At 48.0% G+C, this 12,149-nt stretch overlaps 1 protein-coding gene across 2 annotated transcripts in view; it reads right to left on the bottom strand.

The window, feature by feature from the left end:
• LOC112218897 (dynamin-1-like protein) overlaps positions 1 to 12,149 on the bottom strand; it is a 25,373-nt gene extending 13,224 nt beyond the window's left edge. Inside the window, exons 1-10 of one of the 2 annotated variants that reach the window (XM_042301802.1) lie at positions 11,763 to 12,149; positions 10,494 to 10,638; positions 9,451 to 9,486; positions 8,411 to 8,457; positions 5,127 to 5,198; positions 4,447 to 4,533; positions 4,058 to 4,220; positions 1,585 to 1,705; positions 1,188 to 1,319; positions 773 to 979 (exon numbers count right to left, since the gene is read on the bottom strand). In XM_042301802.1, coding sequence (XP_042157736.1) covers positions 773 to 979; positions 1,188 to 1,319; positions 1,585 to 1,705; positions 4,058 to 4,220; positions 4,447 to 4,533; positions 5,127 to 5,198; positions 8,411 to 8,457; positions 9,451 to 9,486; positions 10,494 to 10,638; positions 11,763 to 11,864 — 1,112 coding nt within the window. In that variant the 5' untranslated portion in view covers positions 11,865 to 12,149. The remainder of the gene's footprint in view (positions 1 to 772; positions 980 to 1,187; positions 1,320 to 1,584; positions 1,706 to 4,057; positions 4,221 to 4,446; positions 4,534 to 5,126; positions 5,199 to 8,410; positions 8,458 to 9,450; positions 9,487 to 10,493; positions 10,639 to 11,762) is intronic. The other variant, XM_042301803.1, reaches the window with a different exon arrangement.

Raw genomic sequence — 12,149 nt, 5'->3', positions numbered from 1 at the left:
AAAATTGAGTTTACAGCCTTGTTCTTACTATATAGTACCCTAAAAGCCCCAATTGTTACATTAAAAAAATATATATATATATAAAAATTTGCTGACACCATTAAAACCAATGAGGTTTCGGAACTTTAAAGCCAATTATCTCAGAATCCTATTTTAGTAGATAGAACGTTGAAGTCCCAAGCTCTCGCTTTGTAACTGAAAGATCAAAGTAGTCGGCTAGCTAATCTACCTCCTACACAGGTGTATGGGCTCCCGAGTGGCGCAGCGCTCTAAGGCACTGCATCTCAGTGTAAGAGGCGTCACTACAGTCCCTGGTTCGAATCTAGGCTCTATCACATCCGGCCGTGATTGGGAGTCGCATAGGGCGCACAATTGGCCGAAGCGCCGTCTGGGTTTGGCCGGGGAAGGACGTCATTTAAAAAAATGATTTGTTCTTAACGGACTTGCCTAGTTAAATAAATGTTAAATAAAAACTGCAAAATCTCCCAATTGTTTGATTGTGATGCTCAATTTGTACTGGTGCCACCTTCTGGCAATTAGTAGAGGTGCTAGGATGTTTGAAAGAGGTTCATTCCATCCTTCCTAATTTTCTCTTCAAATAAATTAACAAAATACTAGGACTTCACACCTTTGGGGGTGGGGTAGGAATTCACACCTTTGGGGGTGGGGTAGGAATTCACACCTTTGGGGGTGGGGTAGGAATTCACACCTTTGGGGGTGGGGTAGGAATTCACACCTTTGGGGGTGGGGGGAAAGAATATAAGTTGCTCACAGTTCTGTTGTCTCTATGTACTTAGCGGTGCCCTCGATAGTGTGGCAGTACTCCGCGGCGAACTTGGTGATGAGCTGCAGCAGAGTAGAGCTCTGGTCCTCTACAGGTTCACCGTAGCTACTCAGCAGGGACTGGTACTGGGCCGCCAGCACATTGATACGAGTCTTCAGCTCCGGGAGACAGTCTCTAATGTGATGCATCAACAACCTGGCAACGAGGAGGAGAAGAGCGTGAAGTTAGAAATTAGGAAAGGGCTACAGACAGCATGATAGCCGTCCACAACGAAAGGAACTTTGCTAGTTGCTTAAAAGAGTGACATTACACTTCAAAATCAGAAGTTGGTCAAATGTTTTCAAACCTCAAAAGTTGTCTTCTGTTGAAGACTTGTTTGCTGAATACATTTCTATTTTCATACCTGTTCAACGTTCTGGCTAAGTATTTGGTTCCATTTCTGCTGGCGAGGGAGGGGTACTTCTTCTGTAGGAAGGCATATTCATCACGGATGGCGTCTGCCACGGTCTTCTTATTGTTGATGTCAAGCTGACTCCTTGGAAAAGGAATGAAGGTGATAAACTGTGTGAGGTTTATTTTTTATGACATTGTAGTGTTAAAGAACATTGTAAACAAAGCGTCAAAAGGAACGCTGGCCCTCTTTCCATTTTGATCTTGAGGGACTGTTGGCTTCTAGAACCCTTTGATGCACGAGGAGGCAATCCTCTCCCTTTAAAATATATACAGGATTCTCAAGAAGGCTGAAGTCTTGCTCTATGCAACATGTTAGAGACTGAAGTGTATTGTGTAAAGGTGCAGACCTGTTGACCACTCCTATGAGGCCCAGTTTGACAGGGATGACCCGACCCATCAGTACGTCCATGGCATCTGTCCCAGCATCCATTAGGTCCAGTTTGGTCACCACAGCCAATGTCCTCCTGCCTACACACAGCAGAAACCATATTCATAAAATAAGCAGAATAGGAGTGATGGTCTAGGAGCAGGCCCTCCCTGCCTGAAGAAATTCCAGGTAAAAAAAAACAGTTAACCAAGGGGTTTATAGTAGGCGGTGTATCCTACACCCAGGTAACCAAGGGGTTTATAGTAGGCGGTGTATCCTACACCCAGGTAACCAAGGGGTTTATAGTCGGCGGTGTATCCTACACCCAGGTAACCAAGGGGTTTATAGTAGGCGGTGTATCCTACACCCAGGTAACTAAGGGGTTTATCGTCGGCGGTGTATCCTACACCCAGGTAACCAAGGGGTTTATAGTAGGCAGGTATCCTATACCCAGGTGTATCCTACACCCAGGTAACTAAGGGGTTTATCCTACGGTAACGGTGTATCCTACACCCAGGTAACTTTAAGGGGTTTATCGTAACCAAGGGTTTATAGTGTATCCTACACCCAGGTAACTAAGGGGTTTATAGTGTATCCTACATACAGGTAACGGTGTATCCTACACCCACCCAGGTAACCAAGGTTTATAGTAGGCGGTGTATCCTACACCCAGGTAACTAAGGGGTTTATAGTCCTACACCCAGGTAACGGTGTATCCTACACCCAGGTAACCAAGAGGTTTATAGTAGGCGGTGTATCCTACACCCAGGTAACTAAGGGGTTTATCGTCGGGGTTTATAGGTGTATCCTACACCCAGGTAACTAAGGGGTTTATCGTCGGCGGTGTATCCTACACCCAGGTAACTAAGGGGTTTATCGTGTATCCTACACCCAGGTAACCAAGGGTTTATAGTATCCTACACCCAGGTAACCAAGGGTTTATAGTAGGCGGTGTATCCTACACCCAGGTAACTAAGGGGTTTATCGTCGGCGGTGTATCCTACACCCAGGTAACTAAGGGGTTTATCGTCGGCGGTGTATCCTACACCCAGGTAACTAAGGGGTTTATCGTCGGCGGTGTATCCTAGGTACCCAGGTAACTAAGGGGTTTATAGTCGGCGGTGTATCCTACACCCAGGTAACTAAGGGGTTTATCCTACACCCAGTAACGGCGGTGTATCCTACACCCAGGTAACTAAGGGGTTTATCGTCGGCGGTGTATCCTACACCCAGGTAACTAAGGGGTTTATCGTCGGCGGTGTATCCTACACCCAGGTAACTAAGGGGTTTATCGTTGGCGGTGTATCCTACACCCAGGTAACCAAGGGGTTTATAGTAGGCGGTGTATCCTACACCCAGGTAACTAAGGGGTTTATCGTCGGCGGTGTATCCTACACCCAGGTAACTAAGGGGTTTATCGTCGGCGGTGTATCCTACACCCAGGTAACTAAGGGGTTTATAGTCGGCGGTGTATCCTACACCCAGGTAACTAAGGGGTTTATCGTCGGCGGTGTATCCTACACCCAGGTAACTAAGGGGTTTATAGTAGGCAGTGTATCCTACACCCAGGTAACTAAGGGGTTTATCGTCGGTAACGGTGTATCCTACACCCAGGTAACTAAGGGGTTTATCGTCGGTAACGGTGTATCCTACACCCAGGTAACTAAGGGGTTTATCGTGTATCGGGTAACCAAGGTGTATCCTACACCCAGGTAACCAAGGGGTTTATCGTCGGCGGTGTATCCTACACCCAGGTAACCAAGAGGTTTATAGTAGGCGGTGTATCCTACACCCAGGTAACTAAGGGGTTTATCGTCGGCGGTGTATCCTACACCCAGGTAACTAAGGGGTTTATCGTCGGCGGTGTATCCTACACCCAGGTAACTAAGGGGTTTATCGTCGGCGGTGTATCCTACACCCAGGTAACCAAGAGGTTTATAGTAGGCGGTGTATCCTACACCCAGGTAACTAAGGGGTTTATCGTCCAGGTAACCAAGGTGTATCCTACACCCAGGTAACTAAGGGGTTTATCCTACACCCATGTAACGGGGGTGTGGTGTATCCTACACCCAGGTAACTAAGGGGTTTATAGTAGGCGGTGTATCCTACACCCAGGTAACTAAGGGGTTTATCGTCGGCGGTGTATCCTACACCCAGGTAACCAAGAGGTTTATAGTAGGCGGTGTATCCTACACCCAGGTAACTAAGGGGTTTATCGTCGGCGGTGTATCCTACACCCAGGTAACTAAGGGGTTTATCGTCGGCGGTGTACGCCATGGCATGTCTGACATAAGGATTAAAGGACTTTGAGAAACCACTATAGGAGACAGCCAACTGAGGTTAACAGCGAGAGAGCAGGAGAGAGAGCGTACGGAACAGAGACAAAGAGCGAGAGACAGACAGTCAGCTACACACAAAAGAGAAGAAATTGACAGCGGGAGAAAGGTGTTTACCGTCAGGGTCGACCTCGCGGGCCACTTTGAGGGCCTCTGAGGTGGCCATGTCTGTGTTGGCAGCAGTCACAGCCAAGATGATGGAGTTGGGGTTAGAGATGTGCTTCACGATCAAGTCTTTGATCTGCACCTCGATGTCTTTGGGCTGGTCTCCCACCGGCACCTGGGCAGACAAACACTGTCAACGTAGCCTGCCCATTTCATATTTCAAACCACACTTGGGGTTGTCTCCTTCAATGTTCAGTGAACCATGCTGGCAACATGAATAACCTCGCCTGAGCTCTGAAGACATGAATTAGCTCCCAGAGGTCATGCCTTGGCTTTAGCTCAGCAGACTAAGTACGTTTTGAGCATTTTGATTTGAAATAAAAACATTTATCTGTGTGTACCTTTGTGATACCTGGCAGATCCACCAGTGTGAGGTTGACTACGTGAGGGGAGAAGATCTTCAGGTGTATGGGTTCATCCGTGATTCCCTGGAAGAAGACAAACAGTAATGTCAGTTCAGCAGTTGGTAATGATAACATGTGTTTGACATTGTTTGGGACCATCTTCGCACTAAATTATTTTTGTTGCTGACATGTGTATTTATTATGGATCCCCATTAGCTGTTGCCAAGGCAGCAGCTACTCTTCCTGGGGTCCAAACACACCAAAACATCCACATTACAAATAAAAACAGTGAACTATGTTTATACTGAATGAACTAAAGATAAAACAGTCCATCATATAACATCTCTATACCACCACATATCCACAGCATGTTCAACACCACCATACAACAATATAACAATGTGTCCTGATGCATGTGTCTGTACCTTTGTGTGTCTCTTCACAGTCCCTGTTGTTCCATAAGGTGTATTTAAAAAAAAACAACATCTGATTGTACTGATGGCATCAGTTACCTGATGTGGAATAGAGTTCCATGTAGTCATGGCTCTATGTAGTACTGTTCGCCTCCCATAGTCTGTTCTGGACTTGGGGACTGTGAAGAGACCTCTGGTGGCATGTCTTGTGGGGTATGCCTGGGTCTCATACCTCGTTATTACCATACCTTGTCATTGCCATACCTTGTTATTGCCAGAAACTCTTTCCGTTTCAGCTTCGATCTCGAGCCGGATTTCATCAAAGTCTGTGTAGATCTAAAAACAAAAAGAATTGAACCTTAAATTGGAACAACACATTATTACATTAGGGTTTATATAGCTGCACATGACATCAATGTAAATATGATTCACTATGATCTGGTCCCAACATCAAAAGGCTACTGCAAAAATCTAAATATAATTTGATATTACAAATATAAGCATGAAGGGGGAAAAAAATCCTGTATCACCCACAGCATCCATTTCCAGCACGTCACAAGGCCTTCTCTGTTCCTGACCATGAAGGAGACATCTAGAGCAGCAGAGCAGTTCGCTGCACACGTCTCTACTTTATATACACATTCCCTCTGGTGTACCTTCTCGCCCTATTCCCTCTGGTGTATACAGAGACAGATTCCCTTCTCTGTGGTGTGTACAGAGACAGAGAGCGAGAGGGGGGTGTGACAGAGAGAGCGAGAGGGGGAGAGAGCGAGAGAAGGGGGTGTGACAGAGAGAGCGAGAGGGGAGAGCGAGAGGGGGTGTGACAGAGAGAGCGAGAGGGGGGTGTGTGACAGAGAGAGCGAGAGGGGGGTGTGACAGAGAGAGCGAGAGGGGGTGTGACAGAGAGAGCGAGAGGGGGGTGTGACAGAGAGAGCGAGAGGGGGTGTGACAGAGAGAGCGAGAGGGGGTGTGACAGAGAGAGCGAGAGGGGGTGTGACAGAGAGAGTGACAGAGAGAGGGGGTGTGACGAGAGCGAGGGGTGTGACAGAGAGAGCGAGAGGGGGGTGTGTGACAGAGAGAGCGAGAGGGGGGGTGACAGAGAGAGGGGGGTGTGACGAGAGGGGGGGGTGTGACAGAGAGAGCGAGAGGGGGTGTGACAGAGAGAGCGAGAGGGGGGTGTGACAGAGAGAGCGAGGGGGGGTGGAGAGAGCGAGAGGGGTGTGACAGAGAGAGCGAGGGGGGGGGGTGACAGAGAGAGCAAGAGGGGGGGTGTGACAGAGAGAGCAAGAGGGGGGGGTGTGACAGAGAGAGCGAGAGGGGGTGTGTGACAGAGAGAGCGAGAGGGGGTGTGACAGAGAGAGCGAGAGGGGGTGTGTGACAGAGAGAGCGAGAGGGGGTGTGTGACAGAGAGAGCGAGAGGGGGTGTGTGACAGACAGAGAGAGCGAGAGGGGGGAGAGGGGGGTGTGACAGAGAGAGCGAGAGGGGGGTGTGACAGAGAGAGCGAGAGGAGAGGCGAGAGGTGACAGAGAGAGCGAGAGGGGGTGTGACAGAGAGAGCGAGAGGGAGAGAGCGAGAGGGGTGTGACAGAGAGAGCGAGAGGGGGTGTGTGACAGAGAGAGAACAGAGAGGGGGGGGTGTGACAGAGAGAGCGAGAGGGGGTGTGACAGAGAGAGCGAGAGGGGGGTGTGACAGAGAGAGCGAGGGGGGTGTGACAGAGAGCGAGAGAGAGCGAGAGAGTGTGAGAGGGGGGGGGTGACAGAGAGAGCGAGAGGGGGGTGTGACAGAGAGAGCGAGAGGGGGGAGAGGGGGGGGTGACAGAGAGAGCGAGACAGAGAGGGGGGGGGTGTGACAGAGAGAGCAGAGAGAGCGAGAGGGGGGGGCGAGAGGGGGTGTGACAGAGAGAGCGAGAGGGGGGTGTGACAGAGAGAGCAGAGAGGGGGGGGGGTGTGACAGAGAGAGCGAGAGGGGGTGTGACAGAGAGAGCGAGAGGGGGGTGTGACAGAGAGAGCGAGAGGGGGGGTGTGACAGAGAGAGCAAGAGGGGGGTGACAGAGAGAGCGAGAGGGGGTGTGACAGAGAGAGCGAGAGGGGGGTGTGACAGAGAGAGCGAGAGGTGGGGGTGTGACAGAGAGAGCGAGAGGGGGGTGTGACAGAGAGAGCGAGAGGGGGGTGTGACAGAGAGAGCGAGAGGGGGGTGTGACAGAGAGCGAGAGGGGGGTGTGACAGAGAGAGACAGAGAGGGGGGTGTGACAGTGTGACAGAGAGAGCGAGAGGGGGTGTGTGACAGAGAGAGCGAGAGGGGGTGTGTGACAGAGAGAGCGAGAGGGTGACAGACAGAGAGAGCGAGAGGGGGGGGGGTGTGACAGAGAGAGCGAGAGGGGGGTGTGACAGAGAGAGCGAGAGGGGGTGTGACAGAGAGAGCGAGAGGGGGTGACAGAGAGAGCGAGAGGGGGTGTGGGGGTGACAGAGAGAGCGAGAGGGGGGTGTGACAGAGAGAGCGAGAGAGTGTGACAGAGGGGGTGACAGAGAGAGCGAGGGGGACAGAGAGCAGGGGTGACAGAGAGAGCGAGGGGGGTGTGACAGAGAGACGAGGGGGGGGGGGTGACAGAGAGAGCGAGAGAGGGGGTGTGACAGAGCGGGAGGGTGTGACAGAGAGGAGTGTGACAGAGCGAGAGAGGGGGTGTGACAGAGCGAGAGAGGGGTGTGTGTGACAGAGCGAGAGCGAGAGCGAGAGGGGGTGTGACAGAGAGAGCAGAGGGGGTGTGTGACAGAGCGAGAGAGAGTGTGACAGAGAGGGGGGTGTGACAGAGCGAGAGGGGGTGTGACAGAGCGAGGGGTTTATAGTAGAGGGTGACAGACCCAGGTAACCAAGGGGTGTGAACCAAGAGGTTTATAGTAGGTGGTGTATCCTACACCCAGGTAACCAAGGGTTTTTATAGTAGAGGGTGTATCCTACACCCAGGTAACCAAGGGGTTTATAGTAGAGGGTGTATCCTACACCCAGGTAACCAAGGGGTTTATTGTAGAGGGTGTATCCTACACCCAGGTAACCAAGGGGTTTATAGTAGAGGGTGTATCCTACACCCAGGTAACCAAGGGGTTTATTGTAGAGGTCGACCGATTAATCAGGGCCGATTTCAAGTTTCCATAACAACCAGTAATCTGCATTTTTGGACACCGATGATGGCCAATTACATTGCACTCCACGTGGAGACTGCGTGGACCTGTTATGCGAGTGCAGCAAGGAGCTAGCTGGCATTAAACTTATCTTATAAAAAACAATCAATCTTAACATAATTACTAGTTAACTACACATGGTTGATGATATTACTAGTTTATCTAGCTTGTCCTGCGTTGCATATAATCGATGTGGTGCCTGTTAATTTATCATTGAATCACAGCCTACTTCGCCAAACGGGTGATTTAACAAGAGCATTCGCAAAAAAGCAGGTAAAGATGAGGGAGTGTTTTGCTTGGTCAGCAACCTGCTTGCTTCGAACCAACAGAGACTAGCTCGGAGGCATTGTTAGTACTGAGACATAGCCTACCTTGTTTTTGGTGTGTAGAAATTTGCCCCATTCCTCTCCGTCGACACCTGTGGGAATGACAACAAGGCAGTCTCAGTCCCATTTCCCAGTCTGTCTGGCAGGTGTCATTTGGAGTGGGTCTAGCAGCCTACTCTTAGGGACAGTTTCCCGGACACAGATTAAGTTTAGGACTAATTTACATCAACGGGGACGCTACATTGTACCCGATTTTTCAAGGTCTAGGCTTCATCTGCGTCTTGGAAAGCAGCCAATTGTGTTGTAAATAAACTGTCATGTTGACTGGTGTCTCAAGGCAGGATGTAGACTTATTTATTTGTTTGTTCAGATGGGAATACGTTGTGCAGACCAATAACCCAGAGGGATACGTACAGAGATCTGAACAAACTACACAGTGAGAAATAGGGTTGATGACAAAAGCAAAGAAAATATGCCTGCTGTGAGAAAAGCCAGAGAAGCATGGTTGGTGCATTATGGGAAGCACAGGAATAGGCATTACTACTACCTAGCTACCAAACACCTTTCATATAACAACAATGTTATTATTTAAACTAATAGATGTTTTAGTTGGAATAATTAAACTGAAATAATGACCTACCAAACTATGAAATAAAATAAAGATGGTGGCTCAGCTGTTAGTTAACTATAAGCAGCTATTTGAGTTCATTTTAACATTAAGAGGCGTTTGTTTTTCAGCATGTTAAAAATTTGCGTGAATTGAAACAGAACATTTTATTTGCACTTAAGGGCCCTAGTTACCACCAAATAAGTTATCACACTGTGACCATGCACTCCAAAATAGGTTTTCTTATGATGTCCTTTCCTTTTACAGAAAATAAAATGTTTTGTCTGAATCAGAGTTTGACCTTCCTGGGCTTGATTGCTGAATCAAGCTAAGCCACAGGGTTTGTCAGCTCAAAACCAACAGGCTAAAAAGGTAGGATGGGAGAGGGGGCTAACAGAAAGGGGTAGGCCTAGACTAGAGTAAGAAGCTGCTGATTGAACACAGACAACAGGCAATAAGGGAACAAGGAAAAGGAGACCTTTGTAAAGGCGCATGTTTCTCCAAGCATTGGGGTCTGTGGCTCAGAAGAGATCAGACAACAGGAGAGAGGGGTTAGTAGTTATAGATGCAGCTCCTGCATCATGGCCATCTGCAGCAGTGCAGGGGTTTACATCATCCTTCATGTGACTATTCCCTGCAGCAGGGCAGACTCAAGCACTCCGCCTATAGGGCAGAATGTCTCATAAACCACACAAGGGTTACTACATTTGTCATTCTATTGGGGAAAGCTTAATAGTGGCATATCTCATAAGCTGGTTTTGTGTTCAAATGTCTTGGATGTCATTGTTGAAGGAGTATCATGACATTGCACACTGTTGTGACTTGGTGGCTGTGTAAGAACATTCAGGTGCCTGTAGAACTTTGATAGATAAGGGAAACCCTGTTGAAGCATAAGTGCCTAATTTACAGCTAGAACTCGCTAGCTTGTCCATTGCTGTGAATACAGACTTCTATATCCGCTGAGGTGACATGGCACTTCTCACAGTCCAACTGAATAATGCACTGTGACATGACTTGCTGGTGCAGTCATTCATACGAGCATGTCCTGGCCTAAGAAACGCTACCACACTTCTAAAAAAAGACTGGCCAATCAGAGTCAGAAACACATAAGCACACAGAGCGGCAAAACACAGCATGTCACAAACACAGACACAAAGACACACAAACAACTAAATTGGTTTAAATAGTAATCTGATGACTGTAGACATGAGGGACTAGATTGGTTTAAATAGTCATCTGAGGACTGTAGACATGAGGGACAGGAAGGATGAAAACCACAACACCATCCCCAGTTAACTGCCAAGAGACACAGAGCAGCCACCAGCAGAATGTCACTTTGTCAAAGTTCACAGATTTTTCAGAAACCCTGGCTGGAGGATTTCCTTCCTGAATCAGAAGATAATAGCCTAAGCAGAGAGGGAATACTCCAATCCCGGTTTCTGAAAAACCTGGGAACGTTAATGAGAAGCCTCCCAGAACAGTACAACCCTAGAGCAGTGATTGTGTCGTGTTTCACAGTACCATTCTCCTCGCTGGTCTTCCTACGGTCCTCTGGGTCCACATGGACCAGCTGGAGGATGAGGGGCCGACGGGTGACAACGCCAGTACCACGGGGCAGAAGGTCTCTCCCCACCAGAGCCTCTAGCACTGAACTCTTCCCACTGCTCTGGAGACAAACACAACACAATCAGTAACAACACAAAAAGTAACACGTGAGATAGTAAACAACACAAGTCAGCATCACTTACAAAACAAAAGAACTGACACAATGACAGAGTTAAATCTTTCCACAACAACATTGATTTTAACCTGCCTGATCTCACCTCAGCTGCGCCTGGCTGAAGTTGACCTATTTTAGTTTGCACTCAGTCATGTGGAAAATAGAAAAATCCCTGAAATCACTGTCAGTTCTAACAAACCCCTCTGAGTGAATATGTCCTTTGAAAAGCAGTAACAAGACAACGCAGAAACACTCTGGAGGCCAGATAATCGGGGAAACATCCTATGGCTGCCTTCTTGTCGCCATGGCACCGTCAGTTCAGAGGTTGCCAAAGAGCTGAGACAGTGACATCCTCTTAGCAAATCAATGTAATTATGTGTACCTGGGAGGGGATGGCTGCTACTGTAAACATGTTATGTAACACCTACAACAGCTGTGTGGAGGGAAGGGTACAGGTGCAGCCTATTTTGGTACAGGTATAGCCTATTTGAAGTAGAACACCTCTGTTCATCTAAGCAGATGCAAGGTCATTCTAGAAATCAAACAAAGAGGATGCCTTGGAAGACTTCAATTATGTTCACATTGATTGAAAAATAGTCTTCCAAGGCAAGGAGAAGAATGGATACAAGTGAGTGTAAACAAACCATAAACCCTGTAGCGTGTCAGTTTAATGAAGTGACTGCGTATCAAAATCAGCTGTATAGTTAGTTGTTTGCTTTGGTCACGGCTTGTGACACCTGCTGCTGAACATATCAGTATGTTAAAGGGGTAGTTGGCCATGTTGCACTGCCTGTCAAATTCGCTCTAGTTATCGGCTCACAATAGTGCTAACTAGCTAGCTAACAAGTTCATTAAGGCGATAGTGGTTAGCTACAGCTAAGTAACTAACGTCAGATAACCTTGCCTGGAAAACACAGCACAAGAAGCTACATTTCTATATTCCATGAGTGGATCTATGTGATAGTCAACAGTAACAGTAGCTAGCTAACGTCGTAAGAGTGAATGAAACTCTGTGGTAAAGAGCATGCTAACGCCAGATGGCTACAGTCCGCTAGCTGGCTGACTCTTACCTGCGTTCCAACAACAGCAATCTGCGGCAGTTGGATAATGTCCGCGCCAACCGTATTAAACACATCTTGTAATTTGTTTATGACCGGGATAAGGGCCTCCATAGCTCTGGGAAAGAAAGGCTGTACCTGTCAAATAAATGGACTAACTACAATGCAACCCTGCTAACCACAGGCACAAAGTCATCCAATGTCCCTCACACGGTCACAATGTATACTGCCCCGAAAACTGCGCAAAAAAAAAAAAAATCAGCGTTGCATTGTGGGACTTTGAGTTTTTACATAGAGAAACGATCAAATGAACAGTAAATTTAAATAAAATAAACAAGCACAAAAATAAACTACATTTACAAGCGTTGACGTCATGATGCACCAATGTTACTGGAGCTT

The sequence above is a fragment of the Oncorhynchus tshawytscha genome, linkage group LG19 (genome assembly GCF_018296145.1).
Source record: "Oncorhynchus tshawytscha isolate Ot180627B linkage group LG19, Otsh_v2.0, whole genome shotgun sequence".
NCBI classification, from domain to species: Eukaryota; Metazoa; Chordata; class Actinopteri; order Salmoniformes; family Salmonidae; genus Oncorhynchus; species Oncorhynchus tshawytscha.
This window is presented reverse-complemented; position numbering and strand designations above follow the sequence as displayed.